Source organism: Aulonocara sp. 'chitande type north' Nkhata Bay, linkage group LG12, assembly GCF_057382095.1.
Source record: "Aulonocara sp. 'chitande type north' Nkhata Bay isolate Kocher_YH1m ecotype deep benthic linkage group LG12, A_spYH_male_GT1.1, whole genome shotgun sequence".
Lineage (NCBI taxonomy): Eukaryota > Metazoa > Chordata > Actinopteri > Cichliformes > Cichlidae > Aulonocara > Aulonocara sp. 'chitande type north' Nkhata Bay.
Window position 1 is genome coordinate 4,060,046 of NC_141355.1, and position 27,720 is coordinate 4,087,765.

The window sequence follows — 27,720 nt, forward strand, 5'->3', positions numbered from 1 at the left end:
GATTCTTTCCTAGGTGTATTGCACTAGATGACATAAGATGTGATGTGGATGAGAACCTGTGGCCAAATGGAGGAGACCGAGTAGATTAGCATTACTATTGTATGTGTATCAGTGGATGGTGTGTATACAAATTCTTGTATTTTGGGATTACTTAGTGCAAAAAAATAAAAAATACATAAACAAATATTAACGAATTCTGCATGATGTCTGATTCATTCCAGTAACATATATTGAAATTATAAACAGAGATGTGTCCTTGTTTTACACAAGAAAACACTGTGTAATGCTACATGTTGTTAGTGTTTTTTAGGTCATTGTTTTGTGGGTGACAAAGTGTGTTTGTCGGCTGTCAACCTTTGCTAGTGTTCTGGAAGAATGAGGTTATTTGAGACCTGAATGAAGTGTTTTGGTAGTTGTAGTGCATTTTGAATGTGAAATGAACTGCTTTGCCAGGCTGACGGTCAGTTAGGAGGATTGTGTGAAGAGTTTTGCAAAAGTGACCTAAGTATTGAGAATTGTGTCCTAGCGGCTGTAAAAAACTGTAACACTTTACAGGGAACTCAGTGAAATACTTGGAAATGTAAAATTCCAGCCGTACAGGGTTATGAGAGAATATTACATATTACATAAAAAAACAAATCAACTCACCTTATATTGTTCCTCATCCAATAAATGGTTAACACGTGTAATGAGGAAATGCAAAGGCTACTGCACTATAATGCCAATGATCCTAATCATAACTTCAGTTGGCAACATTTCGTGACGGTTCCTCATTCATATTTACGTTAAAAAAAAAGCCTGGATCGGTTGACTTTAACATATCGGTCTGAAATGACATGAAAGGCAACACAATCTGAGAATCTGGGCTGAACGACCTCATTTCTAACACTTTGTTCACTGCTCCCCTGCGGTGAACTGAAGTGTGGCGTTCAGTGCCTGTTACAGTTTTTTCTGATTGCTTAAGCACATTTTTTGTAACTATTGGCTAATTTTGCCAAACTCTTCACACAAATAAGAAAACCTGTCACCCAATCATCAAAACATTGTAGTTCTCTTGCAAAAGCAAACACAGCTAGATTAACTCTTCACACCTTCGTAAAAATGGTGTTTCCGTATCAAACAGTACACACAAGCCATCATCTACTAAGCACACAATGCGCCAACTGCACACTGATGGTATGAATACAAAACACATCTGGCTTTTGCTTTCTCTGTGCACAAGGTAGGCTATGTCAGTTTGAGCTACTTCTGTCATAGATCCATAAGCATAGAGGGATCCAAACTTCAAGTACTGGTGTTTATTCAAACACATCAAAACAAACACAAGTGTTTATTTCCAAGTATAGGATTATTTGCAATCGCCATAATGACTATATGGGTTACTTGGTCTGCAGTGAACATGCTTCCTCTGCCCCAGCATCTGGTCATCTAGCAATTCTGTAAAGTAACAATTTCCGTATTTTTACATCAATGGTATTGGTGTGTTTCTCATTGGCATATGGCAGTGCTACAAATCTTTGTGCGGAGTGACTGTGCTAACCGATTCTCATTTCAAGATGTCCTTATGATACTTGCTACAGTGTAGCGGCTCGAGTTAGGCTGGACCCGTTGGCCAGCTACCCTCAGGGTCATTCCACGGTTGATTACATGGTCCACTATTGTAGCTCTGATGTCATCAGCAATTCTATTTCTTACTCTTCCTACCCTTCCTCTCCCCCCTCCTCATCTTCCTCTCCCCCCTCCTCGTCTTCCTCTTGCTCCTCCTTGTCCTTGTTGTCCTCTTCGTCCTACTTCTTCACCTCCACGTCCTCTTCCTCGGCCTCCTCTACTTCTCACTCTTTCTGCTCCCTCCATTGTACTCCGCACACACAGCTTACCTGGATTATAGTGCTTAGGCTGATTGCAAAGTGAACTAATTATCTAAAAAAGTTTTCACATGTGAAAGTGTGCCAGACAGTTGGCAAATTAGTGTTAATGATAGCCATACATGTGTATACTTTTGCTAGGAGTGTGTTGGAAATTTGGTAATTGAGTGTTGTGCAGTGAATTGTGCTTACAGTTTTGCAAAGTGTGTGTTACAAAATTGCAAACTGAGTGCAAAGCAGTTTTTGTGCTTTTAGTTTTGCACACTCAGTGAGTGGTTTTGCTATAAGTCTGAATAGTTTTAGAGATTGTGCTACAGGAATCACAGTTAGGGTTTAAGCATTCAGAAAAAACTGTAAAGGCTGCTCAGGTTCAAAGCGACAGTGTGCTTCCTGTGACAACTCTAGTAAGAGGTAGATTTAGAGATAGATTGTTTTTGTTAAAAGTGAGCATTGCAAATGGCACACACACACACTCACACAGTTTGCAATCTCATTTCTTGTTTACATCTGTACAAGACCTTTGTGATAAGCCTGTTTGATAAAAAGCCTTTTGCAATAAAACTGACCTCACATGACTCGCTGTTTAAACTATGAGACGCAGCTTGGCAGAAAGCCTTTGCTGGAGGAATACGACTCCAGATACCCAAGATTTCCTGGAGCACACATTTTTGAACAGCTCCCTAAACATTACTGTAATATAAACCACAATGATCCAGTAAATCATAAAGCACAAGATGTAATAAAGTGTCTCTCCCTGCTGTCTGCTCTAGTTAAACATCTACCAGGAGCAATATATCTGTTGCTATAGCTACAGATTCTCCAGCAGATGCAAAACCAGAATATGATGTAGCTTGGGAGGTCCCACTTTAATAAATTACATAAAAAAAGAAAGCAATCACAACTAGCCAGCAAGCAAAGCACATACAAATTATGTCCTGACAAATTTATTACAGCTAACACCTGCCTCCTGAGTATAAAACCTAACAACTGCACTGAAAACACTCTGTACTGCAATGCAAAATTAACCATGACTTTAAGATAATGCGCTTATCCTTATACTGCAGTATCACAAAGAAAACAGTATATCCAGCAGGCGCTTCTCCTCGCCTCTGGTCCACTTCCATGCTTGCACGGAGCAATAGCCCCAGCTCCAACAGAGCATGACTTCAGACCTCTGCTAATTTAATGTTCCCATGCAGGTTTAACTGTCCCCAGAGTGGCTGCTCTGAAGTAGCCCTGCTGTATCTCAATGAATATGACTTGTTAAAAGTGGTGGGATGTGTGCATGATTATAGCTCAACAGTGAAGCAACCCAGCACCTTACATGGCCTGACATTAATCTTTGCTCACTGTCCGGAGCAATATCCACCTGACTAAGCACAGCTGGTGCAGTAGTTGTGTAGGTTTGGCTGTTATTTGTCATTCCCTTGTCTTTATTTCTGGATGTATTCCAGTATCTACATAACCTCCTCTTCTCTTCTTGCTAAAGGTGCTTGGAGGCTCCACTTGAAGAGTGGAGGGGTGATTGGGCTAAATATTCCTAGAGGCAACTACTCAGTGAATTCTTTGCTCCAATCACAGCCACATTCATGCATGGACCTTGTATCCATGTGATACATGAGTCATAGCAGGAATCTGAGCTTCAAATTAAACTGTCTTTGGACTAGTTCAGACTGTAGGCACCAAATCCTTCTATGCCCTCCCCAACCTCTGTTTCAACACTGATGGGACTCCATTCCCAGCCTTCCCCCGGCATCCCAGGCAAAGTCAACATAACCAGCCCCAGTGGAAACCCATGGGGACAAGTTTGGCTCCTCTCACCTAATCTGTGGTCAGTCCGTCTGCGGCACAAAAATAGATGGTATTTAGGAAAGTTTAAAAAGCGTACAGAGAAAAGAAAATGCTTCAAGATGTCACCGTCCTGGGTCGGTGGCCCAGTGTTTTGAGTTTCTTGTGTCTCTGAGTTTTTGTATTATGATCTTAGTTCTTTGTTGTCCCAGTTTATTCTTTAGTCTAGTGTCTTAGTTTGGCTTTCTTGTATTCTCTTTAGTTCTCTGAGTATTTCGTAGCTGCCCTCTGTGTCTCCCTGTTATTGTTCTCTGTGTTTCTTAGTTGCTCTGTCTCCCCTACTCAAGTCTGCGTCTATGTTACGTTTCCTGTTTTACTTTGAAGGTCTGTGTCCTACGCGAATGTCTTGAGTTTCGCTTCCCTTGGGTGCCATTATGTCCGATTTCTCCCAGCTGTGCTCCCCTTCTGTGTCTCAGTCCCCTCGTTATTTCCCAGTGTATTTAAGCCCTGTGTGTCTCTGTGTCAGTGTTGTGATCATGCTGTGTGTTGCTCCCTGCGTCTCCCTGTGTGTGTTTTGTTAGATTCTTCTCAGTTTAGGTCTTGTAGACGTTCTTGGTTCAGCAATAAAAGCTGCCATTTTGAGTTCAATCCTGTTTCTAGTGAGTTTGCGTTTGGGTCCATTTCCTGCCTGCACACAGTCGGATCATGACACGAGACGCATATTCATACAGGAAAATTATCTCAGGAACAGGAGTTCACTGCCCCCCTTGCCAGGAATGTAATGAATTTGAATAATGTACTTTTATCATGTGCAGAAGGTCTTGACTCTTATATATCATCTACCAGGATCAGTATCAGATTAGCTTATAAAATATGTGTTACTAGTAGAGAAATTATTACGGCGATATATTTGCTCTTCAGTAAACAGTCAGTCTGATTTCTATTCTGTTCTTTCTGTTCTTATTTACTGTATGTAATTCACATGCTAGTATTCTATTAGCTGTGCTGTAAACTATGGAAATGTTCAGTTATGTAATTTCTTGGTCCGCTAGTCATAAATCATTTCTTTTAAACCTTCCCAATGTGTAGCTACACGTACAGCAAATAAATCCTAAATGAGCTGTCTTCAGTTTGAAACACTGCCTTTAAACCATGGTTAATGCTAACAAACCACATTCGAAAAACAATGATTTTGTGAATGTGGTCTGGAACAGGTTACTGACACAGCTGGGGAATGACAAAGTACAGCTTGATAATATTTGTGAAAAAGGCTGCAGAATCTACAGTGTGTTAAAAATAGCACGAAACCTATTGAATTAAAGGTCTCTGCTCTGTGTTGGTACAGCTTACGCAGCCCACTTTGCTTTTGATAATCTCAGCATGCAAAGTTATCAGGTACAAATGACTAAGACACGACACAATAAAATACTCTAATACTGAGGATTCACAGGTAAGCCAGCCAAGAGCAAGTTCTGATTAAAAAAATCCCTCAGTGAAACAGTTTTTTAGTCACGTATTTCTTGCTTGTACAGGCATTTGTGTGTTCTCACGGTTGCTTTTTGTTCATGTCGCAATGACAGTTATCTGCTATGCAATCATGCATACATATTCAGGTTACATACAGCTACCCAATTCATCTGTCAAGGTCTCTTACTAGTCCTTTGCTCATCCCTGTCGTTCTCTATGCGCTCCCACACACGCGCACACACTCTGCCTGCAGACACCTCTGCAGCCTACCTCATTATCCACTCCTCTAATAATGCTCCTTGTTAAATTGCAGTGTTAACCTGAGAAACAGGAATAAAGACCTTTTCTATCACACTACTACTTACAAGCTTTCCAGCCCTGTAATTGCATCAAGGATTCCATATTTTAGGTCTGATCTCATTAAACGTACAACAGCCTCTCAATCAATGACAACTTTATAAGCAACATTGCCGTGATGTGAGAGGTCAAGCCTCGGGAGAATAAAGATATTCTTTTTGCAAAACTTGTACCTTCTTGCCAAAGTGAGCAGCTTCTTTATGGTAACAGTAATTTACTTCGATTCATCTAGCAGCTGTTTTCTCTATGAACACAACCAAAGTAAGTGTTGTTATCAACAACAATAAACTGCAGGTCACCAACTTTCACAGTAAGACACAGTCAGGAGGATTCACCTTGATGCCCATTTGAACCTTATTCCCAGTTTGAAGTGCGGTTAGCCCAGAGAGATATTATGAGATGAACTGCTACCGCTCAGGGTCGCTGCTCACCAGATAACAACCAGCCTTACAGTGTTATCACTCATCCTGATCGCAACCCTCCATTACCGCTGCACCACTGCTGATGCATAGCGGTGCTCTTGCGTACTGTATATCACAGCTCTCAAACTGCCCCTGAACCATGCTCCGATGCACTGTTAATGCCTCAGCTAATCTGATCTGTCTCCAGCTGGTTTACTACGTATACACATACCTTGATATGAAGCTGGGAAAGTAGTCTTGAAGCAGCTAGACTATGACAGGAGCATGTAGGGTGCTAGCTTCATTTTCACAGGCTGGCTGGATGGGGATGTGGAGGATGCTACCTAATAATAGAGCATCCAGAGATGCGTTGCTATATCACGTTGTTAGCAGGGTTTGTAGAACGCAAAGTGCTAATGGACATTAATGGTGAAGTGAATGCGTGCATGGGCAAGTTAGCATTATGTGTTATTCATGACCCCTTCAGCACGCTGCTGTGGTCTGCAACCGGTGTTTCCAAAGTCTTACAGCAGTGATAAAACATATTTCTATTATTTTTATGTTTATGGATATTGCCTTAACTTTCGTACTCTAATAATGCTTTGCCTTCGACAGGTGGATGTGTTATATTTAAAGCCGTGTTATTCTGTTTTGTTCTTTGTTTGTTTTATTATTTTCTTAGAAAATAGTTTGAGCTTATAACGAGGTATGGTTCTTTGAAGCGTTATAGACTTTCATTAGTATGTATTTTAAAGTTTGCTTGTTTTAACATTAATCCTGGAGAGCGAGAGGATGTCTCAGGAATAGAGAACAGAGAAGTGAACTGTACTGATTTTCAAGAATGATCAAGGGTGATCTGCAGAGCAGGAGTAACTACAGGGGAATAAAGTTGATGAGCCATACCACCAAGATATTTGAAAGACTTGAAAGTAGGTTAAGAAGAGAGGGGACTATCAGTAAGCAGGCTGTGGCCTCAGGCTGAAAAAGAGCACCAAAGATGCCGTATTTGCTTTGAGAGTTATGGAGAAGCATAGAGAAGCCCAGAAGGAGCTTAAGTGCGTCTTTGTGGATCTAGAGAAAATGGTAAATGGCCTGCATTTGTATAGCGCTTTTCTAGTCCATAGGACCCCAAAGCGCTTTACACTACATTCAGTCATTCACCCATTCACACACACACTGGCGATAGCAAGCTACATTGTAGCCACAGCCACCCTGGGGCGCACTGACAGAGGCGAGGCTGCCGGACACTGGCGCCACCGGGCCCTCTGACCACCACCAGTAGGCAAACACGCATTTGCCCAATATCCTTGGGCAAATCTTGCCCAAGGATATTTGGCATGCAGCCAGGAGGCAGCCTGGGATCGAACCACCGACCTTCTGATTAGTGGCTGACCTGCTCTGCCACCTCTGCCACCTGAGCTACAGCCACCCCACAAAACATATGACAGGGTGCCAAGAGAGGAACTGTGGTAATGAATGAGGAAGACAGAAATGACGGAGACGTTTGTGAGGGTGGTGCACGACATCTATGAGGACAACAAGACGGTGGAGAACAGACAGGTTCAAAGTACAGTTGGGATTACGTCAGGGATCGACTCTGAGCCTCCTCAGGTAGGAGTCTTCATGGAATATGATGTTCACACTGTGTACTGAGAATAGAGAGGCGGTGGAAGAGAGCCCGAGGAGGTGGAGGTATGGATCTGGAGAAAAGAGGAATGGCGTCAGTAGAAGCAAGACACAATATATGTCTGTGAATGAGAGGGAGACAAAGAAAAGAGTACAGGCAGGGTGCAGCGGGTGGAGATGAGTGTCAGAGGTGATTTGTCACAGAAGGATAGCACCAAGAGTGAAAGGGAAGGTTTAGAAGATTGTAGTAAGAGCCCCTATGATGTATGGTTTGGACCTAGGCATTAAAAAAGAGAGTAGGCAGAGCTGCAGGTGGCAATTTTGAAGATTCTGGGTGTGACCAGAACGAACAGCCGCAGAAATGAGTATATCACAGGGACAAGTTCACGTTGAGCAGTTTGGAGGCAAAGTTGGAGAGGCAAGGCCGAGATGCTTTGGTCATGTGTAGAGTAGGGACAGTGGATATATTAGACAAAGGATGATAAAGATGAAGCTGCTGGACACAGAGAAGATTCGGGATGCAGTGAACACACGGCTCATGTGACAGAAGAGGATGGCAGGGATAGGGTGAGGAGGAGGGAGGAGCTGAAAGAACAAGCACAACAACAGATGCAAACTATCCTGCCCAATTCAAACAATGTCCGTCCTGGACATCAAAAAACCTCGGCGCTGACAACAACATCAGTAAACAACATTGGACTGTTGCAAAAATGGCTTCTGCCATGGAGTGACTGAGATGGGAACAAGAAAGCTTAGACCTTGGTGTGCATATAGACAAAGTCACACACACACACTTGACCATTCTTGAGGTACTGACATGTCTTCTAATTGGATCAAGTGTCATCCTTGTTCCCCAGTGACAAACTCTGCTCTGACATTGCAGCTTCTGTCCTCCGGCAAGCTTCTAGCACCACAGGGTGCCTCAAGGAGATCGACACATCACCTCGCCTGCAGATCATAGTGGGTGACATACACTAGAGACACCTGCTCTAACTGAAGAGACGGCAAAACAGCAAGAGATATGGGCAGGAAAAACTAAGCTGGACAGAGAGGAGGGCAGAGTAAAGGCCTTAGGAGAAAAAGTGTACTTTGGGTGATATGGTGGTGGAAACTCTCAGTATATTCGATCATTATGAAGTACATGTATTAGTTACTAAAGGTTACGTATTTGTCACAATTTATTAGAATGAAAATTTCTAAAACTGTAAATAAGCCTGTGTCACATCCAGGAAAAATCCCAACTGTACATAACCACCTGCTTTAAAGCAGGGTGGCTGCTCCTTTCTTGTTATTACAGAAAGCTTTTATTTACATGTGCAAATCCAAAGTCTCCTTTGTTATATGGAACAATTTACAGTACGCCCATACATAACTAAGTGTAAATGTGCTCATGCTATTGTTAACTTATCTTGATAAATGTGTCTGTAAATAACAGCACGAATGTTGTAGTTCATTACACATGTATACATACAGGGTAACGAAATACAGTTTGCATCTAATCAGAAGTGCAAGAGCAGTAAGTGCAATAGGAGCAGATTATATACAGATAAGAGTAGTATAAAAGGTGGGAATAGTTATGAACAGATTACGTACAAATAAGGCAGAGCCCAATCCATCTGAAGCAGATATGTTTTATATGCATGGAATTCCACAGTAAAGACAAACAGAGTTTGAATAGATTTTTCAGTCTATTGTATTCCTTACCTCTTATATCTACAGTACTTCCTTGTAAATAATCACTTGAGAGTCACAAAAATGAAGCGAGGCTTTGGTATTAAACTTTTATACCGACTGTGATCATTGTGAGCCACCCTTGAAAACACACTAACGCTAACTATCTCTTGAAACGTGAGGGATAGACTCGTAAATATATGAAAAGATGGTGACAGAGTAGGTGCTTTGCTGTGCAATGCAATAACCTGTGGATATATGAGAGTATTTGATAAACAGAAATGAAAACAATTAAAATGTCTGTAGGCTCTAACTATATTGTGTGGTGTAATTATTGTGAAATATCCTCTTGCTTGTCACACGCACAGATTATATTGGTAAACCTCTTAAAATTCTATTACTGGAGCAGGCGGGTAGATGCAAAGCAGGTTTTGCACAAACACCAACTGTACCTACAATTAAAGCGCTGATGAGCCATTCAGCAACTTTCTAAATGCTAATTACAGAACTTGCAAAGGAGTTGTTTCATATTTCATGGTGTTAGGTAATGCATTAGTTATGCAACATAATTTATTTGTATTGTGATTTTGACTGCAACTGTGTGCTGTTTTCCATACCATATGGATACAACTTAATATATCTGGGAGTTGGGGGTTATAGTTATGGATTAAAGGCATACTTAAGAACAGAAGTCAGAAGCTCACAGTATTCCTCAGCCAGACACTAAGATAAAGAAAACAACTAATAGAAGGAAAGGGGAAGGGATTGGAAGGTTTAAAAGTTAAACAAGGTTAAGTAACAAGCAAATACCTGGGCACATGTAGCCAGAGGTACTTCGTGGATTTATACAGCTGGGAAAATAGTTATTTACTGATCATAGGGTTGAGGTGTTTATTATGGGGATTTAGATGTGTGCGATCCCTCTGCCTTCAGGAGTTGAAACACCTGAAAAGTTTATGTTTATAAGGAGCCGATTCATTTCTGTGGATCCCTGATAGAGTCCCTGCCTGAATTGGTCTCGCTGTTGTCGCATTAGACCACATAACTGCAGTACTGGATTATTTATGGTATACAGTCTTTTAGGAGTATTGCCTGTAGCTCCATTTTCAAATGGACTGGAAGCAGATTTGTAGCTATTATGATTTCCTATGTATGTTTTAATATTTTACTACATTAAGCAAAGATATGGTCATTTTGATTAGCATCTGAACAGAAAAACCCAAAACAAACACATTCTCTGTAGATGTGTGGTTTGGCCGACAGCCACGCTGCTATAGTCTGAAGATAAAATAATTTTTGTGGAAGTGGTTCAAGATCAAAGATCGGGGTTTTTCCTAGGGAGAATGTTACTAATGGGTATTATTTGAAAAGGAGAAATAAAAGGGATTTAAAAAATGATAACTTTATTTTTCTTCTAGGTTTAGATCTAATCCCTACTCTCTGCTTAAAAACATGCTTCAAAACATAATTCTACAAAGCAGAAGTTAAAAGGTTTTTTCACTTGACAGCAGCATTTTGCTGACATTATGGAGTTATTATCTGTACTGGGATGTAGATCTGGTTCAGTAATTGCAGTCTATTTCAAATACAGCATCAGCTGAATGCATAATTTTTAACTGTCTCTTAGCAAACTAAATATCCCAGCCAAACTCATTTTCAGCCAAGTTAACTTCCTAAGGAAATCTTATCTAAGAGAGATATTTTTGTCTGTGGAGGAGGCCTCGGGGCTACATAGCCTCATTATTTCGTTTGGCTTCCTGACGACATTTCCTCTTTTATCCTTAACAACACTATGGTGGATCTTGGCTTTGGACTGGAGCATAAAATATCCACCCATTTAAACAAACTGTTAACACACAGATGGGCTATCTTAGTGAGGCAGATGTGGGCTGTGTAACACTGTTGGCTTCAATATGTTAAGAATTCTGTCATTCATATTTGGATCACTTATTACTTCGTGTTTTCACAAGTTCATTCAGGCATAAGTTTGACAGCAGAACAAGCAGCTATAGCATGGGTGGCATATTTACAATGCACATGCAACTGACAGTAGATCAAGTGACATATAATTTATGGGTATTGTTCAGGCTTAAGTTAGAGTGAACCATACTCACATTTCACAACTATAGACTCTATGAATATTCTACATATAGTCTATGTGTAAAAAAACCTGACTAATTGCTAGTGAGTCCTAGACGTTGCAGGCAGCGACTGTGAAATTAACTGCTAAAGCCCTAGTACGTCTTTTATGTATGAGAATGTTTTAGTCAGACCCTAGGAAGAGTAGCTACTGCTATTGCAGGTGCTAATGGGGATCTTAATAAACTAAACTATCTAAACAACCATTCAGAAAGGCTGGTGACTCTCTGGTAACCACCAGTTGCAAGTGAAAAATTTGTATATCCTACAGGTTGGCAAATGGTTGCTAGGTGGTGCACCAAAAACCTTTAGTCACCAGAAGATTGCCTGTAGGTTGCCCACTGAAGAAAGTCTCATTAGCCAGCAGCAAAAGAAAAGCCAAAGATTAAACTCAAGACAATCAAAAATGTGAGAAACACTATTTCTAACTACAGGAATAAGGAAGGAACAAAGCCCTTTCATACAAATATAATATCAAAGATAATGAGAACCACTTTAATTTTAAAATGCCATATACCATTTTTCAATACTGCCCAAGTAAAAGTGACTTTATCGGTGAGAAGTCCACAATGTTTTGGAGTTAATGATTTTTCTCTAGTTCTGGACACTGAATAAGGTTTGCTCATTGACAGAGATAACTCATGTCTCCTACATAAAGCGACATCCATAACACTGCAAAGTCCCAGTGAACGCAAGAATCAGTAAAGCAGCTGACAATAATATCCATTCCCTCAACATCTTCAAATTTTACATTAGATTTGGATAAGGATGGAAAGCATCTGGAGAAAAAGACAGTCTGCAGTCTGCCTTTTAAATTAGATTCAAACTCTGCCCAAGCATCCGCCTCCTCTTCCTTCATGGACAGAGTGCAAGTCTCTGTTCTGTTGTCAGCAAAACACAAGCCAAGAATCCATGCAACATGCATGCAACCTTTGTAACTTTACTTGAACTTGTAGCCAGTGGGATATTTTGACTTTAAAATGCCGTGCAGGCACACACTAACCATTTTGTTCTTCTTGGAGTAAGTCTTCTTCAGCAGCCTCTCATTCATCCTCTCCTGCTCCCGCTGGGCGTGATGAAGGAAGCCGTTCTCCAGGGGATCCACCACTGGCTGAACATTCTCCTCTTCCTCCTCCACCTCCTCGTCCTCCTTCTTCTGACGCTTTGCCGCCTTTTTCTCCTTCCACCTCTCCTTCTTCTCTTGCGTCTTCACAACTCCACTCTTCTTCTGCAGAAAAAGATTTTGTTAGAACTTGGCAATTACGTAGTATTAATCAAAGAAACTAAACTAGATCAAGTCAGCAGTAGTGAATCTCAAATAATTCTGTGCTTGCACTGAATGACAGATACTGATCAGTGTCACACTGAGATTTACAGCCTTTGGTGTCTCAAGGATTTTCTTTGAATCCTTCAACGAGAACAAAGCAGACAGGTCTAGATGGATATACAAACTGGCAGGAGATAAATGTGCAAAAGAACAGAGGGAGGGTGTACCGCAGCTGGCAAATAGTCAAGTGTGCGGCCCCTTTCACTTCTGGCTTATACAAAGCAAGCAAACACTTGAGCAGAGAGCAGTGACGCTCCCTCTCTCTAAAGTCATATTTAATCCTGTCAGCAGCAGAACAATGCCTTACTGGAGCCTATAATCACTTTATGGTTCAGATATAATGAGCTTGTGATATGAAGTGCTGCTTTAACACACACTGGAGAAAATACAGCAGCTTTACATTTAGTCTATGACCACACAGTCTCCCCCTTTAACCTTGTTAGTTGTTGATTTCATGCTTCAGCAATGCCCTGTATGAAAGCAGTGTTTGTTTATTGGAATTTAAAGACAGTTTCTAAGTTGCTGGTATGTTATACAGCGGTAGCTCGTCCTCACCTCCCCAATTTTATGCCCAACACGTATAACAGAGCCACGTGGCTGCGGCTTTTGTTACTGAAGTCACTACACTGGTAAAACTGTACGAAACGTTAGATGAATAATATTCTATGTTAAAAGGTTTTGCTGAGGTAAAGTTTGATGGTTAGCCTTCACATATGCTCAGCCTCAGGATCTCTTCAAGCTGCCACAAACAACTGAGTTTCTAAGGAGAGATGGGTGAACAGCTCACATGAGTGGATTTTTTAGTTTGCAATTTAAATAAAAAGAATGAGCATCAATAATGAAATTACTAATGAACTGCAGCCCTAGTTTGATCCTCAACTGCTGGTGATGCCTCTATGAACAACCAAACCTCAGTAATTCCGGCGGGATAATCAATGGGAGCACAGACAAGACATATTCTACAACTCCTCCTTGCAAGGTACTGCACTTTGAGCTCAAGATGGCTATGAACCCATCTCATAGCACAGATCAGCTGTTCTAGACTCATACTTATAACACATAATAAGACACAAATGGTCAAAGGAAGGTCAAATAAAGCTGGCAAGTGAGTAAAGTCAAAGCCATTGCCAAGATGATAAAATAAAAAAGCGCACACGTGTTGGCATACATGCACAAGTCCTATTCCGTGACAACCCCTGATGTCTGCCTCACTTCTGTGTCAAGTGTCTGAATTGTTCCCTCCTCCTGGGCTTCAGCTGCTCCTTATTTCCATATCTGAAAATAAGACTGAGCTGGTGATGTCCTGCTGCCGGTGGTCATCACTGTGTGTTTGAATGGCACAGGACAACACGTCTCTGTTGGAAGCCGTATGGAGCTGAGGCCAGAGGGCTGCAAGTTCACATTTCAGCATCTGTTCACAGCCAGCAGCATTAAGCCTAACTGCAGATGAATCTGTGCTCCATATGAATAATCAAATTATCGACTCCAAAGGTGGGAGATTAGCAGATGGGTAGCACATTAGGCTCATAACTGCTAATGAATGACACCTTCCGTGACAAAAGGTGTTTATGTATCAGGTACTTAAAAAAAACAATACTCCCATAGAAAGGAGGACAAAAATCAATCTCCAAAAATGTAACTGCCAAGAGAAAGGAACCTAACTAAAACCCACCTTTATGTTGGAACCCAGGAGTCCTGCATAAATTGTGTTTTTCCTACACTGAAAATATTTCTAGCTGAACTGTTTCAGAGCTTGCAGTTCCACGCCTCATGAAAGGAGCTGTTTAAAAACAGGGTTTTCTATGTATAAGAATTTCTTCTCTCACACCTTTTAAGAGTGGGTACAACACTTGCCGATCACAGGGAAATCACATTTTCATTGTGAAAGGAATCAGCTGTTTGTTGAGCCAAAGGTCACTTTACACAGTAAACCTCACTGGGATATAAACGTCCTTTATGAAATAAGACCAACAATGTTTTGTTGTGTTGTTAAGAAGAAAACAGTTAATGTATCAGTCTTATTGTATGGGGTAGAATCTTATTGGATTTATCATTTTTCATGCATAGTAAATAAAGCGAGTCAAGTATTTACACAGCACCTTTCAAGATAAATATCACAAAGTGCTTCACAACAGGAATGGTAAACAACAAGAACAAACACTTAAACAAAAACAAGTTTAAAAAGATGAGTGCTACGGTTGTTTGACCACAGATCTCAGGTTCAATCTGAGGCTATGCGTGGGCAAGCCAAGTCTGAAAGAATGATGCTATCACTCATCACTTTAGTAGTGGAAAATCCTTTCACTGTTATTTTTAAATTTTAATCCATGTTAAGCAGCTAGTCCCAGGCCATCCCACCGCATATCCATATCCCCCAACTGCTTCTGCAAAAAGGATTACGCCTAATGGTTACACATAACCCAACTCCAGCACCTTCCCCTGTAGCTGGCAGTCATTATTATTTCGCTGCTTTAGAGATCTTCTGTGAGGTTTGGGCCACTCTAACCAGAACTTGCAGAAAGTGGAGCAGAGTGTGGAATACCAAACGGCAGTTCCTCAAGATGAAAGACTCACTTGGAAAGGAGCTGCTTATGTTATTTGTATTTGTCTGCAGGAGAAACTAATAGAAACCTAAATTTGTAGGAAACATAAAAAAAAATAAAAATTTGTTGAAAATTAAATTTTAAGTTAAAACTGAAAGAACACCCCAGCTCTGCATGTGTGATGGTTCTGCTTCAACTTGTAAGAATGTTTCATATGGTACGTTGTTAAGAGCTCAAGAAATAGTTGCAGTTAAAATGCACATTATATGCCTGGACTAAAATCATTGTGCTGGTATTTATAGTTTGTATTATTCCACTGGGTGACATATTTACCCCATCACAAACGGCCGTTACCCTGCCCACACGTTCACACTGTGGTGTGATATCACACGGCGACTCAAAGTAACTCTTTTCTCCTCACGAGTAGACACATTTATTTCTCAAGATGCAACATCCAGGTGGTACTAACAGACGACCTCCCATGGCAATCATTGATTTTAAATCTGTCTTTAAAGAGCTTTCATTTTTTGACTGTACTGGTATCATCTTTGTGGGCTTAGAAAATCAGCATTATCTTCAGGAAAATCCTCCCCTGTAGTGATAAAAAGCCATAATTAAGTTTGTTTCTACATTTTAAACCCTCACAAAATCCCCTGCCACTTTCATCTATTATTGTCTATCATAATAAACTCAGCTACCTTTAAACCAAATCTAGCAATATTACTGAGGTTTTCTTTTGATATTTTCTAATCCACATAATAGAAAACAGAGAATCCTTAAATCATTAAAAATGAAAGGACTACCGAATATAACATTGCTGCACATTCTTTTTAGTTTGACTGCAGTAAACCATTAACATGTGATCAAATACACATCTTATTTAAAGCCAGAAAACCAAACACTAGGTGCAACACCAATTTACGCACATAGTGCATATCCAACTTGAATCTGGTGAAGCTTCAAACATCTCACCACTATCTCTTTGACCTTCATGCTACATGTCTGTTTCAAGTGAAATGCAAACTAATAAAACACAAATATGCCTCAGGAGTAAATAAATATCAGCTGCTCAAAACTCAAACTTTCTTGCTAATATAGTGTGGCAGGTTGTGGCAGTGCCTCAAGGGCAGTATGCTGAGCAGCTGCCACTCCAAAGAAAACGCAGATCATCGCCAGAGGCATGCAAACAATATATTGCAGTGTTAAGTCATATCAACATGTATTAATTTCTGCAGCCTCTTGCATAGATCTCACAACATACCACTGAGGAATTATAGATGCCATTTCAATGGAGGCAAAATGTACTACACAGCGCTACAGTGAGAGTAAAGGATGTAGATCTACACATAAAAATGTGTCATGCTTCTCAGTCTAGTTTTGTGTTTGCCAGCATTACAGCTTCTGTTAATCGCATTATCAGAAGCTCAAGCTCAAGCACACAGCAATTAGATTTTGTTTAGAGCATTTGCACCTGCTCTCATTGCTGTCTCATGTCTGCTGCATTCTAAATAAACAGATTTTAACTGTTTGTGTGTGTTATTTCCATTTATTCAGTCCATGCCTCAGACAACAGCTCTATAATAGCTCCAGGAGTAGAAGGGTAATTCATCACCGTGTCTGGCAGCAACAGCTTAGTTGTGATATCATTTCCATATTTCAAAGGCCTGAAGTAGGGTTTTTCTTTTATGAAATGGTTATGAAATTATTTCTGCACACAATGGAGCAGTGTATCACACTGTGTACTGTTAAAAACATTTACAAATCAAAAGAATAAAATACTGATGCAGATAATTGTGACGGAGCTTACTAGCTGGTGAAAGTGCACTTCAGTGTACACCAGGTGAAGGTCTAACATTCATCATAGCATTTCTTTACCTTTAAGGCCTATGCAAGCCTAATATGAAAACATAACTTGCAGCCTTCTTTTATTCCCCTGATGTCGTGTCTACTTTTTTATACAATGTTAAAAGCCTTGCTATTCATGTCATGGTCCCCGTGCCTGCTCGGCTGGCCCTGTGTGGCTACATGTTATGTTTTGTCTTTTCTCTCTCTCCTCTCTCTCTGCTCGCTGCCTGGGCGGAGCTCATTGTGAGCTCCCGGCCTCCACCACCTGTAGGCAATCACCTGTGGCTCCTCACCTTGTTTGCTCCCGCTACTTAAGGCAGTGACTGAGAGCACCTCGCCGCTGGACTATTGAATAACGCTCGTCAGTGCTACTTTAGCCTCAGCCAGTTTTGAGCTCTGTCCGTGAAAGTTCCGTGCTAACCCTTGTTCTCTGTATGCAGATTTCTCGTGTTTGGTTTGGAGACTCTGGACGCTTTTCCCGACCCCGCTCTGCACCCCTGGGAACCCTGGCCCCCTTCTCCTTCACCTGTATATAGTGCACCTGGAGTGTGTAAATAAACCTGTTTTTCTGAGATTTCAGTCTGCGCCGAGTCCTCCCTGCTCCTCCGTGACAATTCATCTGTGAAGCTTTTAACTAGTGGTCAAAGTAGTGAATCTCTCTCGTTTTACCTTGTTCTGCCTAGGATAGAAAAGTGACAGTGACCTCAGCAGTAGAGAAGAAGTGGTTTAAGATATGATGAGGCAGTGGGGCTGACAAAAGAGCGGGAGAGAGGAGAGGATAAAAAGGACGAACACAGAGAGAGAGGGAGAGATACGGTGATGGTGGGGGGGTCTCAGCCTGGAACAGGAGAGACCGCTCGACTGGTTTGACCCGGCCACGTTACCCTGGCAACAGAATGGGAGAGCTTTGTTGCTGTTCCAGGCTGCATGGGGAGTGGAGTGTGTTTATGTGTGTGTATCTGTGTGGGTACAAGTGCATAAAATCCAACACAGGTTTCCTTTCCGCTAACAATAAAGCGCATGGCTTTACATGGTTATGCTGGGACCTTGAGATCCACTGTGGAAGCACGTTTAGTTCCCAAAGGAGGGTTTATGCATTCTGCACAGAGGAATGTCAGCAACCCTGAGGTTTCTTGCAAAGGGTAACGGGGTCTTCATGAGGCATACACAAGCCAGAGTTTCACAAAATAGACAGTGTGCAGAAAGAGAAAGGGAGATGAAGACACTTAGTAGTGTCTGGTGCTCATTATCATCATGCTTTCTCCACGGAACTCTCTTCTTTCTAAGGCTAGTAATTATTTAGGAGACACAAAGAGCTCTGCAGGGTACACCTCCCTTGACATTAAGCGGTACCACACAGAGATTGCAGGGCTGGCTGCCACAGCTCCTGTGCTCTTCAATGGAGTTGTGGGAAAACTATCAATTATATACTTCCAAATAGCATTGTACGTTTCACCGAGGTGCTGCAAAGTGACTAAAGCTGACTGAGCTTTGTGTCTTTTCTTCTTTTACAGTCCGAGACACCTGCACGTGCACCTGGTGGTGGTCAGAGGGCCCGGTGGCGCCAGTGTCCGGCAGCCTCGCCTCTGTCAGTGCGCCCCAGGGTGGCTGTGGCTACAATGTAGCTTGCCATCACCAGTGTGTGAATGTGTGTGTGAATGGGTGGATGACTGGATATGTAAAGCGCTTTGGGGTCCTTAGGGACTAGTAAAGCGCTATATAAATACAGGCCATTTACCATATATACTCTGTGCATTAATCTAAACATAAATTATATTTCCACAGGTGTTTAAGATTGTCAAGTATTCTATAAAATCATGTATTTGTAGTTGGGCTGTCCTGTCAGGACCACATTTATCTGTAAAATAACAGCTTCTTGTGAGCTCAGAAAAACAGGCCCTACATATTGAAATTAAAAAACATATTAAAACATATTATTTAAAAAAAAAATCACAGCTAAATTTAAAGGCTTGAGAACTGTGTGTCATGATTAACAGTCAATATCTACAGCGGGATTAAAATATTAATGGCAAACAGCTAGTTATACTAAGAGATTACTTATATACATGCTAATCAGGCTGGTGGAGCTTATATCTGTTTAACACGCCTGTTTTGTCACACTTCACATGGCAGATGTTATTGTCCCCTCTTCGTGATATGAGTCTTCTCTATGAAGGCTCATTCGTTCATTCAAAATTCATTTCAATTGAATTCAATAGCACCAAATCACAATAGCAGCCGCCTCAAGGCGCTTCTTATTGTAAGGTACACCTTACAACCTTATAACAACCAGACAACCTTTTATCAGCAACCAGTTGGTGACAGTGGGAAGGAAAAACTCCCTTTTAACAGGAGGACACCTTTGGCAGGAACAGGCTCAGGGAGGGGCCGACAAAGACCACATTACACGTGAGCACAAGATGGCAGTAATTTAAGGATGATGGAGATGCTCAGCTGGAGATGCTTTATGGCACTGAATGCTGTTCAAGATGTAAGGAGAGTGATCACTTTGATATGGTATGTTTTAACTTTTAGATGATGATGCACTGATTGCCTTGTTTGCCCTGAGGAAACCCCCGTGCCTTGCATCTATTTTTTAGTAGTAATACTAAAATATCTCTCTTACATATTTGCATCCAATTAAATCAATAAGAAAAGAAGCAAGCAAATTTATGTGGAAGGAAGTGTATTTAACACACTGATAAAGTCCGAAGATAACAAAATCTGCATTTAAAAATGACTGGAAAGTGCAAAAATCACCTTAAATAGTGGCTGCTGCTGTACATCTACAACCAGAAGGTGTATAATAAAATCATTATAATAAGCTTTCAGAAATCTTAAACAATTATACCTGAAATTTGCATGATTTAAACCCACCTCCATATACTCTTTAAAAACAATGTACAACACATTAAAAGAAGACCTTTAAATACACTGTACAATGTATTAAGTATGGATTTAAATTTTTATGCAAACATTTTTTATGAAGCTTGACTTGAAAATATCACATTTTCGGTCATTATATCAGGACTGATTCTCCAGTTGACTCATACTGAACTCTCAGGTCACCAAAAGATCTTGAACGTTGAGTCGAGCTGGATCTTTCACCACAATTTAGCTTTTGCTTGTGTCTGTGTATTTTTTTAGTAAGAATGCAAAATTTAAGCCTTTCTTTCCACATGACATAAAAGCAGCGAGCAGAGTCCTTTGTTGCATCACTTTTGCACTGTTTAGCTGCCTTTAGGCTGGCTGAGGTCTGGTTGTGTAGATTTATTGCTCAGCTGTTGTACTGATTCTCTACACATTATTGCAGCTCTTGGCATGTCCAATAAATCACCTTGATTTGTCATGTTGTAGACGGGATTGATTTAATCATGCCTGCTCCCTTTAGAAGTGTTCGTCATGTGACACTGTTCAGACAAAGTGGAACACACACCTGCTGTTTATGCTGCTGTCAGCTACATCAAACGCACCTTTGGTGAACTTAGAGCATATGCTCATTTACTCAGACGCCCTGTTTTTCCTCAAAGCACACAATCAGAAAGCTCTTGCCTCAAAGGTAAAAGACGTGAGAAGACATTTTTGTGCCAAGGAGATTATCAGGCTGTGAACGAGAGAAAGCGCATGTTTCTGCAGTGAGCACGCTGCACTAGAGCATAGAGTAAATACACCACACCTACTTCAGCTTTTGTTAAGTGATCTGATGTATTTTCTCTTATTTAATGTAAGCTAGTCTTCCTGTATGCGGTGTGTTGTGTGAGAACAGAGAAATAAAGAGAATTTGTAGGGGTTTAGCCACGAAGGATTAGCATGCAGCTATACTAGTTGACAGAAGCTAACCTTCAGGCAGGCCTCTCTTTCAGATCTCTGTCAATATTTTTTTCCTTGACATTAACATGTCTGTATATCATAGCTTTCAAACGTTTCCATTATTGTGTAAAAATCCATATGGCTATGCACTTCCATTAGTGCTACTAACAAGTGTGGCTTTTGGATCACATTTTGTATCATATCTGTAGCACTATTAAGGTTGTCAAGTTTGCTTTGCCACACAAACAGGCTCCTTTATAAGCAGCACTACAAGTGACAATTTGTAGCAGCAACAAGAGACCATTGAAATTCTGAACAAGTATTTTGTTAGATATTAACTGAAACCAGCTGCTCTCAAACTTCGAAAAGCAAATGAAAATGTGCATGAAAACAGGCACAAGGGGGATCTCTAGTATCTGGATGTTTTAACAGTTTTGGAGCCTGTTGTGTGCTCTTCCAGTGGCTCTTGGCTTGGGCATTCCTCTTGACAGCAATGCTGCTATATGCCGAGTGTGTGTGCAGGTGGTGATAACTCCCCATTCCTTCTCTCAGCTGCATTCCCGCGCCTCTCTTTTATTGTTCTCTGCACCCATCTGATTGCAGTTTTTGAACTAGCTGTGTGTGTGACCACAGAACGAAACTGCTGCTTTTATTACCCTTTAAGTCTTCTTATTGCTATGCAACCTAATGCTTGTTTATGTGCTTATGTAAACATGCACCGCTGATGAATATTTATGCGACTGTGAGAGGTCAAGGGTGAATTAATGAAAAGCATGTGTTTTAGTATCTTGAGTATTTGTAGCATTCGCTGGTGTCAAAATGAATGCCAAAATTACCCCTGACTTGTACCACTGCACATTTCGCAGTCAGAGTATATTTAGAGTATATGTGGAAGTGCTTGTATATCTGAGTACTATTCAAGCTTGTGTATTCTGGTGGAAGTGTGTTTGTGCACCACACATGTTCAAGGGCTGAATTAGCTCCTGGAGTGACACCATCTGGCCAGCGGGTGCTGAGGGGAGAAGAATACGGGAATGCGGCAATAACAGGGTGGTACAGTACAACAATAAACATGGGCTTCAAATCTGTTTAACACCTCAGACAAACACTGAGGAAATATGAGACGACAGACACATATTCTGCATTTCAAGGATAAGATCAAGATTCCTCCTCATTGCCACTGTGTTAATACAGCAAGTGAGTCTTGATATACTGTCCTATATCCATCCATTAATTATTTCCTGCTCCTTTCCCAAGTGCTTATGGTATATGTTGCCCTTCTTTCACAATGTAGTGCTACAAATACTACAAATGATCAAGTGATCAATAAATATAGCATTTATGTAGAATGTAACATTGTATCCGTCATTTATCTGCTTCACATACACAGTGTGTCTGCTTTAAGTAAAAGGAGCGATCAATAACATGAGCAGCAATCCATGGACAACAACAAAAATGCATCCAAATATTAAATAGGCAATGAATCAACATGTTCATTAACTATATGGGATGAGATGCACTCACGAAATTCAATAAGAATTCACTGTGACAGATAATGCAATTACTGCATGTGTCGATTTATTCTTACATGCTATATTAACCATGATGACACGTTGTTAATAACGGTCTGATTTGATTTCTGTGATTTCAAACTGTAGAGACCAATCCACTCCTTGTGTTCATGTTATGTGTTTTTGAGGGTGATCCACACATAAATAAACTATTCATCATTTGTGTTTTCTTGAGATTCAACAAACATAATCTTGATTACATCACAAAAGGCTTTAGTGGTGTTACACTCTGCATCAGCTCATGCGTTGGCTGAGTTGGCTGCCACCAACTGAGCAGTTTATTTCAGCTGTCAGACTCGCTTCCTCAGTCTGAGCTGCTGATCATTTTGTTGATTCTGCAGCAGCTGATGCATGCATCCAGGGGCCTGCTTTCTTCATGGTCCCTCACAGAAACCTCTGATCTAATGTTTGCAGGTTGTCCAAGAAGAAAACAAACCTTTAAAACTAACTGTTCAACTTTCTGTTTTGCGACTGTTAAGTCTAACAGTTTTTGAATCATTGCTGGCCATGGCAAACATCACCAACAAACAAAATTTGCTTACAAAACAGCAAACACACACACACACACAAAACAGTCTGATCCCTGAAGTCTAAATCAGAGCTTGTGTGCTACCAGATATCACAGGTTTCACCTCCCACAGGCTCTTCTAGAGACTGCTAAGTAGCTTGTCTGTCAGGAAAGTGGCTTTCTACAGAGGCCAGTATGTCCTGTGAACCTCCTACCCATTGTCACAGGAAGCTCCCTGATTTCTGTGGCTCAGCCCACACACTACAGCCCAAAATACAGCCGGGTGTCATTCCTTGGGTTTCTCCTTTCCTCATATTCTCCAGAGAGAGGAAGTGTTGCCTCGGCAACAACTATTCCCATTGGTGGAGTGGAATAACAGAAAACTTCTATAAATGTGTAACGCTGGTTTCACACTGTCAACAAATCTGCCCAACATATTTTCTGTACCAACTGTTGAGTGTTTTTCCATGAGTGGAACTGCTAAAAGCACACCAGGGACATTAATGGCAAGCTTCTTCAAGAAGAATAAACGGCGAGCGTCTGAATGCTAACAAACACATTATTCTGTCGGTTTTACTGAACTCTCTATTTTTGACAGTTGTTCTCTGTGTCGTTTCACTACAAAGTCAAATCAAAACACAATTATAAAACGCCGACTACCTCAGAACGTAGCAGAAGTGTTTTGGCGTCAGACAAATTTTTGAGTGCATCGTGCTGTGAGCTGAACCAGTATGAGGATTGGCTTTGTTCACACAGCAGGGGGCCGACAGAGCATAGGAATCCCAGCAGAATATAGCTGACAGGAGAGAAGAAATCTCAGATCTACCAGCAGCCTCATACTGTATCTCAGCAGTCAAAGCAATACACCACCAAGATGTAATATCTATTTTATAACTAATGCAGATCGTAGGAAGTAATCTGCTCAGTGTCAAAGTCTGTCCATCATAACCCTCTGCTACATTCCTGCTGACCCAGTCAAAAAGCACAGCCCCAAAGCAACATTGTAAAAGCCTGAAAGGATACTGACACAAACTCTACATGAAGGACAGAGCCTGTTTAACATAGCAGTGTACACCTGCCTCACCCTTTCACCTTTAATCACAGTAAGCTCATGTGGAAAAACAAAGAAACAAACTTCACTCAGTTAATATTTGTTTTTTATCCGTCATACAAGACTTCTGCCTCTTAATCTATGACTGACTCATGATTATGGCCCCTTTTTCCTCATTATTTAACGCCTACACAATAACATATGACATAATTCTAAGTCGTACGACATCAGTTGTGACCAATACACGACTGACATCAACATATTGGCAAATAAGGTGTTCACTAATGTCACTCCCTGCTGTTTATCTGTCGTGTCACATCTGTTTTGTTAAAACTACATTTTTCAAATTAGAGTGATGAAGAGCAGTTTTAAAAGTGTTGCATTTTTTAAACAATTAATCATTTTTTTTCTTTCTAAGGCTCAAAAAGGGGAAAATACTAAAAAAAAAACACAAGTTGTTACTTTATTTGGCCCTGAACTTCATAAGTGTGCCTTATCTCTTCACTTAAGGTTTTATCTATTACTCTTTTTTCTGAAATACATGGGTGGAAGCATTGCTGCTCTACAGGCCATTCAGAGTTCTTAGCTAAGCTACCGTTATCTTTTCAAACTTGCTTCAGTTTGGCTTTTTTACTGTGAAAAAAAGAAAAGGACCATCTGGCAACCACCAGTCACCGGGGGAAAATGTGTTGTCTTTAACCAGCTGCAAGCAATAGTTGGAGGTAGCAATAGCAATCGCTATAAAGGACTGTCCTCCTGTTAGCAGTCAATGCGATCACATGGAGCTTTTTGGCAATATTTGTAACTGATTTAACATTTACATTTTAAAATATTCCATTTTATTTAGTTAATTTTAATTTGATAACAGTGGTAATGTCGCTATTCTAGTGTATATCAGCAGGTCACGATTTTGTGACCTTCAGCCAACATTCACAATCCTCAAATAAAACCCTGAAGTTGTACATGTACTATTTCACTCCCAAATGAAATCATGTAATTACTAACAAAACTGACTTCATTATTCACTTTGATGAACACACCATGCAGTCTTATGCACACAGCAATGGAGATTCATCGCACAAGTGCACAAGTAACAAAACGGGGTCCTTGTTAAAAGTGAGCCAAGCTGTCATCTGCATTTGTTACAATGGGAGAATATTCATACCAAAAGAGAAATCGTGGTGATTTTGTTTGACAGGGAGGAGAACGAGCTGCCACAGAGAGAGCGCAAAGCAACGTGTCGGAAGCAACAAAAAACACAAGCGCTCCTGTGTGGTGCTAAAAGCCACCCCAGAGCACTCCCCAACCACTGAGTCAGCTGTGAACTGATGCCGTCACACAGTTTGCTAGATGAATGAGATTGTTTGGCGTACACACTCACACGCACACATTTAAAGAACCCTCATCCATCAGGAACAAACAGCTCCATGTTTATAGACGTAAAGCCTCCCTCCTACAATCACACGCACCCATCCATATTATCTCAGCAGTGTAATTTCTAGCCTTTCTTTTCTCACATTTGCGAAACACAGTGAGTGTCAATTTCCACTAACATCTTTCTTCCACTTCACACACCCATTCACACACATAAATACACAATCTAGAATTCTCACTCCTTCCTATGCAATACACTTGAAATGCAAATACATATGCACTTGTAAAAGTCACTCCCTGCATGTACCCACAGGCATATATACATGTTGGCTTTGCATACTGGATTCTCTCTCGCACCTCCAAAACCTTTCTTCTTCAGGTGTTAGTAGGGAATTTCTTCCACATCCCCTTCTCCAGCACTTAAGAGCTTCAAGTGGCTGACCTTGCCAACTCAGTACATGACACACATGTGAAAACAGTCTGTGCTCCTATTATCCCATCATGTCTTTTATCTTTTATCAAAACATTTAGAGGGATGACACAGAACTGCATTATTTTAGTGCCATTAACCGCTTCTGATCCACGTATTACTAAAATACGCTTGAAGCATGAAATCACGTTTTTATACGTTGTACATAAAGATCAGAGAAAATGATTTGGCCTGTTGTTGCTTTTGTTACCTTCACAAGCAAGAGGCACAGTTATCTGAGCTTTCCTCAGTAAAACTATTTATTGGTGACGCCATGCTTTTTATGGATATTATTTTTGTGTGGTGAAACAGTGCCACCTTATGATCTCCACTATATGTATATATATGTTTACTTTTACTGCACAACAGTGGCACAAATTCAAACAGAGTAGTCTCCAGTCAGTTTCCAATAACAATTTAGTACCTTAAAAAGAGAGCCAGTTTAATAGTATGGAAATGGTTTAGGTACAAGGGACCAGACCTTCAACAAAGAACAGAACTTTGTCAAATACGCAAGGAAACAATTCCTGCTAAAGTTGGAAACAACAAACTTGTTTTACCACTCCAGGTAAAAACACACCCTCCAGCAGAACCAGGCTAAGAAGGCACACAAGAAAGAGAGACTAACAGCCACTTATGTTTTATCCAAAAGCAAATAAATGACTTAGACTAACATTGCCAGAAAAAAAAGTCCTTCAATTTATTCACTTTAATAAATGGTTGGGTCTAAAATATATTGTCTTAAACATTATCACAAATTTCCTTGAAATATTGTTATATAATGTTGAAGCTGTGTCACCTAATTGCAACACAGATACACAATTCCCTCCTTATGAAAATACAAAGGAGTGATTAGTCAAGTTTGAGAACATAATAAAGGTTTTGAGAGCAGTTTGATAACTCCAGTGATAGCTTTGAACTTTAGCCTGTTAGCTTAACCTAGCTAAACTTAGCTAAAGTTCAAAACTATTGCAAATGTTTTAGCATCTTTTGGGCCATCTTTCTAGTAGCTCAAAAAGCTTCTGTTCTCTTCTAAAAACAACTTTTAGCTGTTTCAGCAAAATACTAGCAGCAACACTAGACATGAAAAGTTAGCAGCTATGACCAGCGCAGAGGAACATCTGGTAGCTAAACAACCAGACCATGTGAAAAGAGAAAAAAACTGTACTCACACTAAATAGAATTCTTACTTATTCATATTTATAGATTCATAGCTGTTATTGCTACTTTTAATTGAAAAGGTTAAAACACATAATGCATTTAAAATATAACTGTAAGAGTTTGACAACAGTACCACAGGTGCTGCTAATATTCACACTAATGAGCCACCTGCTAACTGCCAAATGGTGCTATGCTGGAAGATAAACACTAATCACTTTGTTGCTCTTAAACACCAGCAATACTAAATTTCTATTAAAAATACAACCTTACCTTTGATTCTACAATCTGTTCATCTTAAAGAGCTTCTTTGGTTAGTTCTAGTTGAATATATTTGTGAGTTTTTAGCTTGTAGTGACTATTTAAATTCATTTTAGCTCAATTTTATTTATACAGCATAAATTCATAACAGCAGTAACTTCAATGTACTTGAAGGTTAAAGACCCTACAGCATTTAAAAGAACAAAAAAATGCTGAGTGACCCCCCAGTCAGATCACCCCCTATTAGCAAGTACAGGACAGTAGAAGGGAAAATCTCCCTGAGAGGAGGTGAGGTAAAAGAGAAGAGAGCACAGACAGACAGGACAAAAGGCACACTATGGCAGAGAGCGCCAGAATAATAATGACTAATGATTAAATGCACTAGTGGTGTATATGCACACAGAGACTGAGAAGAGATGATTGAAGAAACACTCAGTGCATCATGGGAAGCCATCCCAGCAGCCTAAGCCTATTGCAGCATAACTAAGG

General features: G+C 40.5%; 1 protein-coding gene across 10 annotated transcripts in view; it reads right to left on the reverse strand.

Annotated features, from left to right (window-relative positions):
* Positions 1 to 27,720, reverse strand: part of fbrsl1 (fibrosin-like 1) — a 290,461-nt gene that overhangs the window by 194,228 nt on the left and 68,513 nt on the right. For all 10 annotated transcript variants that reach the window (XM_086313247.1, XM_086313246.1, XM_086313253.1 and 7 more), the window contains exon 2: positions 12,318 to 12,542. In XM_086313247.1, coding sequence (XP_086169373.1) covers positions 12,318 to 12,542 — 225 coding nt within the window. The remainder of the gene's footprint in view (positions 1 to 12,317; positions 12,543 to 27,720) is intronic.